This window comes from Melospiza georgiana, chromosome Z (genome assembly GCF_028018845.1).
Source record: "Melospiza georgiana isolate bMelGeo1 chromosome Z, bMelGeo1.pri, whole genome shotgun sequence".
Classification (NCBI taxonomy): domain Eukaryota; kingdom Metazoa; phylum Chordata; class Aves; order Passeriformes; family Passerellidae; genus Melospiza; species Melospiza georgiana.
Window position 1 is genome coordinate 27452346 of NC_080465.1, and position 14698 is coordinate 27467043.

Genomic DNA, 14698 nt, shown 5'->3' on the forward strand with positions numbered 1-14698 from the left:
AAATGAGATATGACACTGAGTATCTTACACCCTTCCAATCTGTGAAGTATAGTTTTCATCTGGAAGTTTTATTACATCCAGAATTCAAGATTATAACCTGTCAAGATGTTGAAATTCCTTACCACATACACACTGTACTGCATATTTTCAACACATACTGTGCTGCATATTCCCTGACAAAGACATGACAGAAATTTATAGAAAAAGGGAGATGAAAATGTAGATGAGATGAAATTTGACACCCAATGTAACTTAATGAGAAAGATCAAATAAAAAAAACTTGGTTCTTCACATCAACCAAGCTGAGAAACTCACCATTACAAGTGAAGATTTCAAAGGTCCACAGCTTCAGAGACTGAGCAAAATCATGGAAGATGGGAATCCATCAAAAGCTACTAGACACAAAGACATCATCTTTGTCTCAGGAAGTCCTCCAGTCTCTAGCACCTCAGAAAATACACGCAGTATCATTGTCAAATCCTGTTATCCCTAAATTGTGTTGAGATGACTGCTGGTGTCCAAATTGAAGTAAAGGGAAAAAATTACTTAGTACTTCTGTTGAGCCGAGGAATATAATCAGAATTAAAGAAAGTATAGTACTTCAGAAAATTCGAAAAAAATTTAATATAAAACCATTATATATCTATCATAGGTTACAACATACAGTACATAGGCATGACTATGCACATATGTACTATACACTACATGTGTAATTGCATACATATTCACTTATAAATAATTACTTGTAAAATGTAATTCTGTATCACTGTAAATATGAATTCATCATTTTACCTTTAAATTCATGGAATTACCATATTTTGTGGCATAATGCTGTCAAAGTTCAAATAAAATAGTTATAGTGCAACTTACATAGAAAATTTTCATTTTACTACACTACAATATTTAGCAGTGGATGGTTCATCTCAATCATCTGCACTGTATTTTTTCCACAAAAAAGTTTCATTTCTTTTCCAAAGAGAACTTTCACACACTTCTCTCTCTTCTGTCACTGTGGAATGAGGGGCTCTTTCACAAAGCTTCTCTATGACTGCTATATCTGTGAGCTTTTTGAGGCTGTCCTCATTCTGTTCATTCAACATATCCCAGAAATCTTTTGGTCTCCCATTTGATTTTTCTGCTTGTCCTGAAGAATATGTCCTTGGTGATCCTGTAGACCCATTTCCATCATTTCTGAAGATTTCACTGAGAATAGAGGTATCTCCAAGTAAGTCCACTAAAGAATTTTTCTTGCAAATCTGAGCTTTTCTTTCTCCATTTTCTGACTGAGACACAGATCTTTCCTTTGGCAGCTGTGTTTCTTCTGAGTCTTGCTGTCCTTCACAACTTTTTACAGACAGCACCTCAATTATTTCTGATTTACTGCTTCGTGAGCCAGATGCCATAAAATCCTTGAATGCCTGACTGTTTCTTCTTTGGATATGTTGAGTAGCAATAGTGGGTGATTGTTTATATTTTGCATCAACAAGCATATCTTGCAAGTAGGAGTCCCTGTGAAGCTGTTTTGCTTCTCCCTTATGGACCTCCTGGGTCTGTGTTTCTGTAGTTCCACTCAGAAGCAGTCCTTTAGCTGATGAAGGTCTAGACTCGGATGTTCCAAAATTAACAATGGATTTTCTTTTTCTGAAGCGTGTTGTACCCAGTTCACTTTCCTCACAGTTATGTGAAGCTTCTGCTGGTTTTTCAAGTGAGAAGAAAGACTCCATCTCTGGATGCTTGGAAACATAGAATTCCTTCAACATTTTCTGCCTGGTTTCTGATGTAGCTTTTGCAATGTGTTCTGCAAGGTCCTTCATTGATCCCATATTAAAGTGAGATACCATTTCCTCAAATTGTCTCCTGTAATTATCAAGAAGGAAAAATGTGTTATGCTGACACCCTTAACAAGGGGGTGGGGGAAATGGGGAGGAAATAATTGTTCCAAGTCCTTTTAAAAAAGACTTGCTAAACAAAAATTGGATAAATGCATGCACAGGAGACACTGTCTGCATCATCCTACCCCAGTGAATTATGGAATATTTGTTTCTGCTAAAAAAGCCAACCTCTAACTAAAACAGATCACTCTAGTTGAGTGATCAACAATCCCCCGTTGGAGAAAAGATATGAAATATGTTGCCTTTCCTGTTATGAAGGCTCCAAAAGGCAGTGAGATTTAACCCTGTTTGCCTCAAGTACCACTTGACTGGGTAGCTCCAATCATTTGAGTGTGGTGACTGCAGAGAGCTCCCCACTCTGCCCTCCAATTACAACAAACTGAGACATGTAATCACCCTCATTCACTCCATGGCACATCCACATGTACTACAAAGTCTAGCTGCATGCCAGGTGCTAACAAACAATCTGCTCAATGCTCAAGAGTGAATTGTTTCAGCTTTTTGCTAGATATGGCTTTAAATCTTGGAATAACAGCCTAAGTCACTTCACCACCTTTGAAAATTTTACCTCAATAGATTTTTTCATAACTAATTAAGATTTTGAACATTTTTAGAATTAAGAGTTCTCCTTTACCTGCATAATAAATATATATAATTTTCAGTGTCTATAATAGTAAAAAAACCGAACAATTATTGGCACTTTGACAATAACAGTAGGGATAACTGAAGCCAGTTAGTGGATATGACAGCTTCTGAATGCTTACAGGCATTACCTAGATACCAACTTTCATATAGTAATTTACTTGTCTCAAGGCAAGTTGAGTATAGGTATTTACCAAATACCTATTCTGTAGATTTGACTATGCAGCTACAGCTTTCCACTTTCTATTTCCACAAACCATCAGGCTATTTTTATTGAATTTCTATCTGCATAACAATGGAAATCAATATTCATATTAATAACAGCAATCATTTGGGAAAACAGAAAACAAGGAAACAAAAAATTATTATCCCTCCAAAAATAACAGAGGGAAAAAAGCATTAAAAGAAATATTGAAAAATACTGAGCCCCATGCTAAAAAAGAAACATGAAGCCCTTTTTTTTAACAGCCATTCAACGCAAGTGATGAGATCTGGGCAAAGTCAGTAGGCAGTCAGAAGCTAATGTTATAAACTGCCTCATTTCTATACAGTTTAAACACTGTTTTGTAGTAGCCCATGATGCACATAATACAAACACTCATGGTAATGACATCTACAGAGTTATGTAATATATGACCATTGAATCAACACGTTCAAGTAATTTGTGGATTCAATTAATTTTATTAATCAATTACAGTACTCAGGGTAGCGTGAGTCTAAGTTTCCCACTAATTCCACTCTTGCCATAGAAAATAACAGTATTGCCTCAGCAGGGTTGAAACAAAGACAAATGCAACTACTCAAAAGGAAATTTGTTTCAACCTTAGAATTTTACTTCCAAGTCACCAAAGCAGTCTCACCTGCGTATTCCTTTGGGTGTCCTTCCAATCAAGAAGGTGGTTGAATCTACTCTGTGTACTTTTTTGCTTCTCTGGGTCACAGGATGTGTAACATATAGATGCTGTTGCTTACTGTTCTTCAACATTTCTTGTCTTTCCTTAACAACTTTCTTCTCTGAAGTATTGTCTTCTGGAACTTCATAATTTTTCTAGTAAAAGCAGACATGGAAGTCATTAGAACAGCTGTGCCTCTGATGTAACAATGCAACCAACTGCACCCGATTCTGTCCCTTGTAACTAGCATTACTAGACTGAACACTAGGATTGGGATTTGGAGCTGAAATGCACACTCCCTGCTCAGTCACAAAATTCCAGGGACATTGAAGGGAAGTCTTGGTTCTCTGACATCTTGCACAAAAATATGATCCTATTTAAACCTGAATTATTTTTCTTAAACTCTCACAAATTCTCACCAAAATTTCCCCTTTGCCAAAATATAGCTGCTTAGTGATATCCTCAGTCTCCCTACAGACTCTACTTTAGAGAGTAAATCACAAATTGCATTCACACCTTGTCATTTGCTGTTCAAAATCTGGTTTCAAATCTACACTGTTTCTTCCCAACGTTTTTCTACTTGATCCATGTCCATTTCCTTTATTTTCATGGGCTGCTCACAATGTTCTTGAGCCTTAGGATCTCACATGTGTTCTCACTCCACTACTTTGGTAAGTAACCTCGAACTAGCATACAGAGAAAGATGTTAATATTACAGAACCTAGAGACATAAATTTTCACTGTAAGACAAATGTACAGCTCCAAAGACCAAAATTTTACTTCAACATTATGTTACTCTAAACTACACTGAAAGCCCATCCCAATTAAGATAAAAACCCTATTCTCCCAATAATAGTATAATACTAGTAACAAAATTAAGACTGAATTAGTGGATGTTATCTACAGAATAAATATTCTACAGTTCTCTTGCTGGTTCTATATATATTTGTTAATTTTTTTACTAGGAAAATGTATTTTCAAAGAAGAAAGAAACCATGGTCTTAAAAAATATTTATTTTTATGGATTTTTTCCATGAAAAATACTTACAGTATTGTTATCTCACTATGATATGACAGACTATTTTTCACTCTGTTAGGAAATTAGGGCTGTATAATTTAATTCAAGAAAATATAACTTGAATAGAATACAAGGCAAACCATGTAAATGTCTGTGTTAAAGTTATGTTAAACCCCCATAAATGTACATCAATCTACCTCTCATTAAACAAGACCAAAGTATATAAGGCAGTAATACTTTGGTTTACACATCTGTTCAAACAAAGAAGAGTTTTAATATCTTTGGGAAAAAAGCCAAATGTTTTAAACACACTGAAAGTCATAAAATTGCTTGTCTTTGCAAAGAACCACATTTAATGTCAGAAGTATTATTAATTGCATATAAATGTACAAAGGCAATACTGAGTTCTGGAAGCATAAAATTTTAGGTACACTGCACCACCCAAAAGAACAACATAAAAATACCACCAAATATATACAAAGAGCACGTCCTCTTCTACTTAAATAAGTTGTTTAAAGGTGGGGTTTTTTTAACTCATGGCAGAAATAGTTACCATAAAAAAAATTATTGCAAGAACTGCAGGAGCAAATTCCAGTGAAAGTCTGCAGCCATTGTAAGTTACTCCTGAAAAGCTTCCCAGCTCTCCAGAGCAAAGGCAATTGGTTACAGGATACTCAGTAAGGCTGAAACACAACAACTGACTCTGCTGAACAGGCAAACATTTTAGGAAGCCCAATACCCAGCTCCTAAACCCAGGAACTTATTTTTTTTTTTTAAATAAACATTTTGTTTTAATAAACCTAAAACACTTCAGTTTTTTTAGATGGCTTCATGTTTGTTAAAGGTCAAATCTGATGTTTATTACTCTGAATGACACAATGTGTGACAGGGTCTATGTATAAGTAATACTTGAAAAATGAGATGAAAATATTCTAACTTTCTATTAGCATTACTATCAAAAAGTGATATTCAGTCAATATTCCAGGGCTGTCAATATTCTACACTATTTTGCTTTCTTTTGAATCTGACTTCGTGTATGGCCCTCCTAAATTCATGCATCTCATGGACAGTATATTTTCAATTATCTTTCAATATCTGCCCTCTGAATCACTGATCTCATAATGAAAATTTCTTTTCAACAGCTTTCTGTATTTTTCTGTTCCCCAAGCCCTTTCACTGACAAATTACTGTGTCCACATTCCTCGCTTCTACGTGAAATGCCATGTATAGTGCTGGTCATGCTTACACGAATTATCACACTTATCACACACATAAGACAATCTCACGAAGCAAGACTGAAATCAAGACAACTTGATTCAGCTAGAAGCCTTTGACTCTTGTTCTGCTGTAGACACTAGCACATTTAATCTGCTTGTACTACTGAATGTCACACTCTGTATGACATTCAATATGTCATACTTGGGTATAGTATGATGGAATAATAAAGGAAACAGAACTCCTTCTGTATGCTGTATGTTAAAAGAATACTGACAGACAGAAATGACAACAATCAGGAAAGTCTTTACTAAATATTTAAATGCATTAAACGCAATATGCCTTTGCAGTGCATGTTATAAAATTTCTATGGATCAAAGTGGAAAATTTCACTTAAACTGAACCAATACTTTTTTGTCATCTGAAAAATTATATTTGTCTATATTGAATTATCTGTAACACCATTATACATTTCTGTTTTCACAAATGTGAGGGGGAGGGGCACGAGGTGCAGCAAAATAATTACACTGACATCAAAGATAAAAAATTTTGATTGTATTACTGAATGTAGCATCTTTACTACTTTATTAAACTTTGTCCACTTCCATTTTGTCAAGAAAACCTTCACAGCAAGTTCAAAAGAAATGCTTTTAATTTACTTTCAAAGGCATATATATAAGACAAAGACCATGCAAGCAGTTAAGCAGAAGGCAGTATTTTTTAACTGAAAAAATGAAATGAGAAAAAGTTACACTCCAGAAATATCCAACTAAATGCAAAGAAAAAGTTAATAAAAGTACAATAAAGTGAAATTATTAAGTGCTATTGTGAACTACGGAAAAACCCACAAAACTGTAGTCAGTCCTTTCTGTCTTATCCTTGTTCTCTTCTCCTATTCCCCCTTGATCTACTACACTTAAGACATTTTTTATATATTGCAATGGAAAGAAGACTAAGTAGTCGAAAATGGTTTCTAAAGTATTCAGAAGACTCAGGGATTATTACTACAATGGAAAAATACTCCAAAGAAAGTATATAATGACCCCTTTCACGTTCCATTTAGTCTATGATGGTTTTGATCCCTTCTTTTGTTATGCAATTCCCTTACTCTTGAAAGTATATATTGAGTTTTGCATCCCAATAATGAGTTTTGATTCCTTTGAATTATACATTACATAATGCAGCAATCAAGAGTGTAGCAAAAATGCTAGACTATCTGCACATTAAGTGTCACAGAACCCATTTAAGGGTAACACTCTTCAAGAAGAATGGCAGCAGTAATACCTACTTCAAGTGTCCTTCTTGAATCTACAACTCTTGGACCTGTTAGCTCTGTATGGCAACCTGTCTCCTGATGCCTAGTTACAGCAGTTATTTAAAAACAGTATAAACCTACCAAATCAAACTTTGGTCTATCTTTGACAGTACAAGACTTCAGTATCTGTCCTTGTAACACACATAAAGAGGCAGCTCTATACTCTGGAACAATGAATGCTAGTCCACGCATATGCATCATCTGACATGACTGAGATGATTGGACACCTTAAACCAGTAAATTCCTTTTCTTTAGTCCCTTCAAGCAAGGCAAAGTACAACAATGTTTCACTTTTTTAAATATAGCAAGATGAAAAGGCAAGGGAGAGTAAGTGGGCAGAAACTGGGAGTAAGATTAAGTAGAGAAACAGAGACACTTGTTTTTTAAACTGTCTAATGTCTGTGCCAGTTTGTTAGGAAATCAGACTTGGAGGAAAATGAACGTCCTTCAGAAACCTGAAGCTGAAATGTTTGCATAATTATTCTTCAGCCATAGTTGCACCATGTTCAAGCACCTTCCTCTCTTTTAACACTTCATTACCCAAAGTATCCCTGCAGTAACTAATTTGCCAAATACTGACTTCCAGTCATCAATAAACCCTCTGACTTGCCCTCAGTGTTATAAGACTTTTCTCCTTAGGAGTGCATGAAACCACTGCTGTCAGATATCCAAGATATTTATCATTGCACAGTTTAATTATTTACATTTCTATAATAAACAAGAATAGCCTTCTAAAATGTCTAGGTGCCTTGCAGTCACCCAAAAAACAGAAAAGAAAGAAACAGTAAATTCAGTATGACTAACCTCTTGAAATACTTCTTACAACAAATAACAAACCATTACGCCATATCTTGATTTATATTTTCCCACTTCCCTCAAAACTTGAGAAAACACATGACTTTCCCAATACACTGAGAGTTGAAGTTGATTTTGGATTATTGTTATTAATTTGATGATTTGATACTGCATTCTAGTGTCTTTATCTACAATTCTAAATTATTTCAACTAATCTTTTTCCCCTTTGCAGTTTTTCCTTGTGGTTTTTTGGTCTGGTTTGGAGGTTTTTGTTGGTTTGGGTTTTTTTCCTCTAGCAATTTTTCCAGTTATACATATTAGTTATTATGACACTTCTATATGCTTTTCTTGAACATATGCTATTGCTACATATTATTTTAATTTATCAATGTTTCTTTGCTGTCAGGACGTACACAAAGTACCAAGAAATGTTTGAGAGGAGATACTCAGCCTGTCCCAGAATTCAAAGCTTAAGGTAATTGCTTATTCCAGCAGAAGCTGTGGACTTGCAGCCACCATCATTCCATCAAAGAGTAGTAAAACCAAAGGCGATGCACATACATCATAATGAAACCTCCACTACAAGCTTCAAAGAATGCCACATTTTAACTCACTACATTATAAAAACACAACCAAAAGCAGAATAGTGGAATAATTCCATTGCAAACTGAACCAGTAAACTCAATAAAGCAGCATTACAGGCCAATCATTTCGGAACAATTACTTTAAAGCTGAGTATTTCCCCATCCCAGAAGAGCAAGGACAAAGGCATGTTATCTCCCAAAAGCCTACTCTTCGTAAACAACTATCTAAACTTGTTGAATCTGAAAGCTGTGCAAACACATTGCAATCAGAGTTCCTACAACTGATAGAAAGTCTTTGTTTAAATAATCTACAAAATGTCAGTGTAATACAAATAAGATAAAGTAGAGTTCTTAATGACACAACTTTTGTATTTACAGTATTCTCAACAGTGCTTAAATCTGCATCAGAGATACAAAGGGCATGTTTTTTCCTAGGCTGACAGCATGCTTAGTTTTCTCATTTACACCACATTGCAATAACATAAAGAGGGGTTTACCATTAATCCAGGTTTTACTACAAAGCATCTCGTTATTTCTCTGTCAAACACTGGCAATAGTGCCAAATGTCTGTCATCCAATTCAGGGGATTAAGTCTTCCTTTATAGTGCAATTCTTGTACAAATTTATAAAAATACAGATAAAGTTTCTTAGAGCTGGTCACAGTCTATATTTTGGCCTGAATTCATGCCGCAGAGGTTGAATATGACAGCTGGCAGGAAGCTGAGGGGAGAATACATCCTCCCCCTTTTCAGTCACCACATTTCTGTTGCCATAGTGATTAATCCTCAATTGAATGGCTGTCTTTGTACATTTCTTTTCAGTAAAAGTTTAAGTAAACTTAAGTTGAAAACATGCAGTTGACAGAAAAAAGACTTAACATATTCAACAGGTATAGTACAAGTTCTTGTGACTAATACTTTTCCATATATTAATAAGTGCAACTTGCTCTAACATGGAACATCATCAGTTTTTCAAATTAGTTAGTATGTCCTGTTCCCATCTTCTGTCTTTCTTTGTGAAACCTCCAAGCCTTCTCCAAAGACTTCCCCATGCTCACACAGCCCCCCCGTCCTGCCCCTCCACACCCTGGACTCCTACTGAAGAAATACTACACAAATTCAGCTGTATAAGAACTAGAGAAAGCCTATCCCAGACTTTCATACTGTGCAAAACATTTAACGTAAGCTGTTTTAGAAATTAATTAGGAAATTCATTAGGAAATGCAGTCATTTAATTCAGAATAGCCTAGAAACATTAGAATATATTTAAATCTTGCCTCTGGGAGTTTTATCTTTCTTATGGTTGCTAAGAAAAAGTTTCACAAGCAGAAGTTTCAGTGCAAGTTACCAAAAACCCAAATATGTAAAAAGCTTCTGCACTGAAATCAGGTTGCTCTGGAACCTGGAGCCCACCAATAAAATAAAACCTCTAAAAATACTCAGTAGATGACTAAGGCCTTACAGAGTTTGTTAACACTTCCTTTCTTTCCTTGAAATTAATGTCAGAATAATTCTGAGCAAAGTATCACCTTAATTATTCAAGACTGTTATTTCTCTCTGAAAGGCTGAAGTAAATGTACGTCTGCCCTGAAAATTACAGTCTGCCTTTGCCAAGTCCACCATGTACAATCTACAAATTCATTACATACATTTGCTTTAAGAAGCTTTTGTTTTCCATACAACTCTTTCTGTGGTTACACAAGATAGTTATTTCTGGTTTTCATCTTAACATATGTTCTTAACATATAGTGACGTGATAATAGACAGCAATCTTCGTTTAATGAAAACACATTGTTTAAATAGTTTATTAGCACAAGACTTGAATTTCAACTCAAGTGCAGAACACAGAGTGCTCAATGTCATCAAATCAGGCTAAACCAAACAAAATAATCCCAGAAAAAAACCAAGATATTTATTCGAGTAGATTAATTTGCAATATAATCTTTCTCCTTCACCCTTGAATATAACAGAGTAGAAAACCCTTCCTATGAATAATCTTCAGTGAAGCAGCTCATAAAGTATGTTTTGTTGTCATATAACAGCTCTCAGTAATCTTTACTGGAGTGGCCATGTGCCACAATTAATGACATGCATTTTCTACCTCAAGGTCTTTACTATAGCCTCATGTGATTCTCCCTGCATCATGGCATCACAAATAGAAATGTAACTCACACTTTAACACTCATGACTTCTTAGCAAAGATTATGAGTAGTATGAGATCTCAAACTGCACAGAGACACACCTGTCTACTTTCTGTGACACTTAGGTTCTGGGACATGCAAGTCATTTATGGTTTATAACTATAAAGGAAGATGAGATGTACTATTAACCTATTATACAGTATAATCCATATCTCCAAAATTTCTTCAGAAACAGCTGCCTACCACACTTTTGCATTGAACAGAAATCCCTGACTTTGTTTTGATTACTGAGGCTCTAAACACCTCCAAGTATTGACACATCAGTCCCTTCTGCATAAGCAGCACTATCAGAAACATCATCTCTTTGAGGGAAGATTTTCATACTGTTCTGTGCTTCACCAAAAGAAGTGTGGCCACTGGTCAAGGCAGGTGATTCTTAGTGCAGAAAAAAGCCACAAATATGAGTGGAGGGATGGAACACCTCTCCTGTCAGGAAAGGCTGAGAGACTTCAAGTTATTTAGCCTGGAGAAGAGAAGACTCTGGAGAGAACTTCCTTTGTATGTCCTTCAGTACTTAACAGGGGTCTGTAAGAAAGATGGAAAAATACTTTCCATCAGGGCCTGGTTTTGACCAAGACAAGACATAAGGAAGAAGGCTTTTTGACAGTAAAGATTGTAAAATACTGCAAGGTGGTTGTTCAGAGAGGCAGTGGATGCCCCATCTCTGGAAACATTCAAGGTCAGGTTGGATATGGCTCTAAGCAACCTGATCTAGTTGGAGATGTCTCTGCTGATTGCAGGAGGGAGTTTGAACTAGATGAACTTTAAGGGTCATACTCTATAGATCTTACGTATTTTTTTCTCAAAATCTACAGCAATCCTATACTGACAGTGGTGAGTCATGGTCAGAATACAGATAATCTTCAAACAAAGGATAATAACATTCAATACAGGAACTATTAGTATTACAATACTTTTATTCTAATTCTAAGAATTTTAATTCTAAGCATTTAAGAGCTATCATGCCACGTCTGTCAAAATACTCCAGTTAATCTTACTCTTTTCACTCATCATACTTGCAAAATAAACTATAAATGAATATCCACTGCTGTAGATGATTATTTATGAAAATTCATTCTGTAACAACTTGATAATGTCTTTCTTCACTGAGAATGCTGCTTCAACTCACCTAACACCTAGAGCATCTTCTTCTATTTTTATGCAATGCCATGGACTTCTGTGATAAAAGAAACATGTTCCACAATGGATCATGTGAAAAAACACCTTTCCACATATGCTTGCTGCTACTATTGCATACACAGACTTTCTTTTATTCAGGTGCTGGACAGGATTTATTTTGGGTAATGATACTAAATCAAATGATGGTTTATTCTCTTGATTGTACAATTAATGCATAGTTTACACTGTTACATTTATTACTTCTGGATTTTATCTCACCTTTCACAGCTGCGAAGTTGTGAGAGAGGTATCATGATGTCTTGTTTATGTTTCTTGATGGCATACTATTTATATTCTGGTTGCTGCTACCAAACTGTGCCTTTCAGAGTCATACAGTACTTATAGAAATACTGACCAAACAAGCACTCGGTAGTATAAATGTGAACATTGTAGCTAAACTAGTCAGTTGGCAAAATTCATTTAAAAACCTTATATAGACAATGTGACTACACTCCCTGTCAGCTCTGGGGAAAGAAATGTAAAAGGCTCTGCAGTCTTGAATCCAGGATTGTTATGGAACCTGGAGAACAAAGAAAGCAAGAAAAAAAATAGTAGTAAGATCTATTTCTCATAAAAAGAATCAAAGTTTTGTCTCCTTAACCCTTTAGAGGTACAAGGCAAGAGCAGATTAAAATAATATGTTCTACCTGGTCAGAGAACAGGTAGCTAGGATGTACAAATATTAGGCCAGGTAAAATTAAGGATGGACTGATAATAGACATATCACTGGATAAAAAAATAAGCTTAATTGAAACCTACAGTTTAAAAGGTTAATCAGAGATAACCAGAGCATTGTGTAGTAAGAATAAAAAATATGAAAGATGTACCTGAATTTATTCCAGATTTGTGTGTATTCCAAATGCAATTAAACAAGCTACAGACCTACACTGAGAACTACACTAGTGCCAACTGTGCACATTTAATACTGGCCTTCTAAACTCAAGGAAAGAAAATATCACCAAGGTGAAATTTGATGTAAAAAAAGGTGTTCAAGTCTTACATTTTTATTTAATAACCAATTTAAATACAAACCTGTTAGTTACTTATGTTCTTAGGATGTTCTACATACCTTCAGCTATTTTCTGAGGAGCAAGACTTGCTGCCTCCCATCCCTTCTAAGTTGGCTCTCAAGGATCTTCTTGCCATGCAACCACTCTCACTTTCAAAGAGACCTCACAGGTTTTGCAATCTGCTCCAGATTTAACCAGTTACTACAATTTAAGCTACCACATTAGTCTCCATGACTCAACAATAAATGAAGCACTATTAAACCTAACTGATACTTTCAGGTACTACAGGTAGACAATCAGGAAGAAGACATTGTTTTATAGTGTTTTCTAGCAACTTATTTTCTCTGTTACTCATACTCACATAATTTCCATAAATTGGCTACTGAAACTAAAGACCTTAACCTCGGTTTTAAAAGTTCAAAAGAAGTAGTGAATCCAAAATGAGATTAGATGGCTAGTTAATAGCAAGGAGTCAACATGTCAATGTTCTTGTAAGGGGTATTCACTATTATTTGTTTTAGCTTATTATAATATTGCTTATTATCCCTGTCATTCCAGATTTCTATGTAAGCATGAAACAAAAACGTCACTCTCCTACCAGGATTTGTAGGATTTTGTATTTCCCAATTTTCAACTCATCCAATTCAACAGAATAATTATAGTTTTTCAAAATTCTTGAACTCCTTTCACAGAGATATAGGTCATTGCTTGGAAAATGGTTTTAAAATGTATTACATCAGAGAAGTATTATTACAGACTGCTCACTGAGTGAAATTGGAAAGCAGGAAGACAGAGTTGCCACAGGTAAAATGAACGGACAGGGCACAAATGAGCAGAAATGACATTATACTTTTTGTCCTGAGCAGACCTGTCTGTGAAATGAAAACAACCTTTCTTGATTGCTTCTACTTAGAAATAAAACAATTTGATTAGCTGTTCTAAGAATAATAAATATTATCAGAGTATAAATATTATTCAGATGCCTTCATGATAGTATCACATAAAGCTTCAGCCTAAATATACTGTAAAAAAAGCTTCCAATTAAGAACCTAATATAATTGATACCCAAAATCAACAGAAAGAGCTACACAAGTTTCTGAGAAACTATTAGACCAATGACACTTGAAATCTACATTAATAAGGAATTTCAAAATTTCTCACAAAACTTTGTATTTTCTTCAGTAACTGTCAGTTTCCAATTAACATTCCAACATTCAAAAGTGTACTTTTATTTACTTAAAACAATTATGGAAATTTAAATGACTCAGCTGTATGTTTAATATTACACATGATGCTACTTTAATCTACTGAAAAACATTTTTATTAAGCAGTATTATTTAAGATAAAACAGGTAGATGCTGAGACAGTGAATGTCCTAACTTCATTTGATGGCAAATAAGTGAAAATTGACCAGCAAAGCCTGATGGCCAGAAGCACAACAGTGACCATGTTTTTTTCACAAAATGTCTTCTAAGGAAATACAAAGTAATGAAGAAAGAAAAACAGTATCAATAAAATTCTAAGTAGAGAACCTTTCAAAATTGTCTAAGAAGCTCTCTTTTAAGTAGACCACAAAAATGACACATCTAAGAATAGGCAGTCATCTATCTTTTATTTCTATACTAGTGCCTTTATGTAAATGAATAACAGGTAGTGAAAAAAGAGAGGTAGCCTTCTCTGTACTTTTTGATGTTCTTCTTCCTACTTAGATCTACAGGAGAAATGATACTACTGTTGCTTCTGAGTGAAAAGTGCATACCTTAAAAAACCTGACGAGTTAATCAAGGTAAGTTAATTTGCAATACTTGCAGTCACATAACTCTACATAATAAGCTCTAAGTTACATGAACATCACAAACTAGTTTTCAACAGAGGTGGATCACAGACATTTACTCAAAATACTCTCTTCAAAGTTTTCTTTCATTTTTATTTGGTTTTAATAATGTTGTCAGCCA

The 14698-nt window shown here is 35.0% G+C and overlaps 1 protein-coding gene and 1 pseudogene across 2 annotated transcripts in view; both read right to left on the minus strand.

The window, feature by feature from the left end:
* Nucleotides 1–881: 881 nt before the first annotated feature.
* Nucleotides 882–5669, minus strand: LOC131096224 (DNA excision repair protein ERCC-6-like 2; annotated as a pseudogene).
* Nucleotides 3944–14698, minus strand: part of ERCC6L2 (ERCC excision repair 6 like 2) — a 48403-nt gene continuing 37648 nt past the window's right edge. Inside the window, exons 18-19 of one of the 2 annotated variants that reach the window (XM_058044189.1) lie at nt 11953–12253; nt 3944–4113 (exon numbers count right to left, since the gene is read on the minus strand). In XM_058044189.1, coding sequence (XP_057900172.1) covers nt 12245–12253 — 9 coding nt within the window. In that variant the 3' untranslated portion in view covers nt 3944–4113; nt 11953–12244. Of the gene's footprint in view, nt 4114–11002; nt 11080–11952; nt 12254–14698 lie in introns of those variants that run through there. The other variant, XM_058044190.1, reaches the window with a different exon arrangement.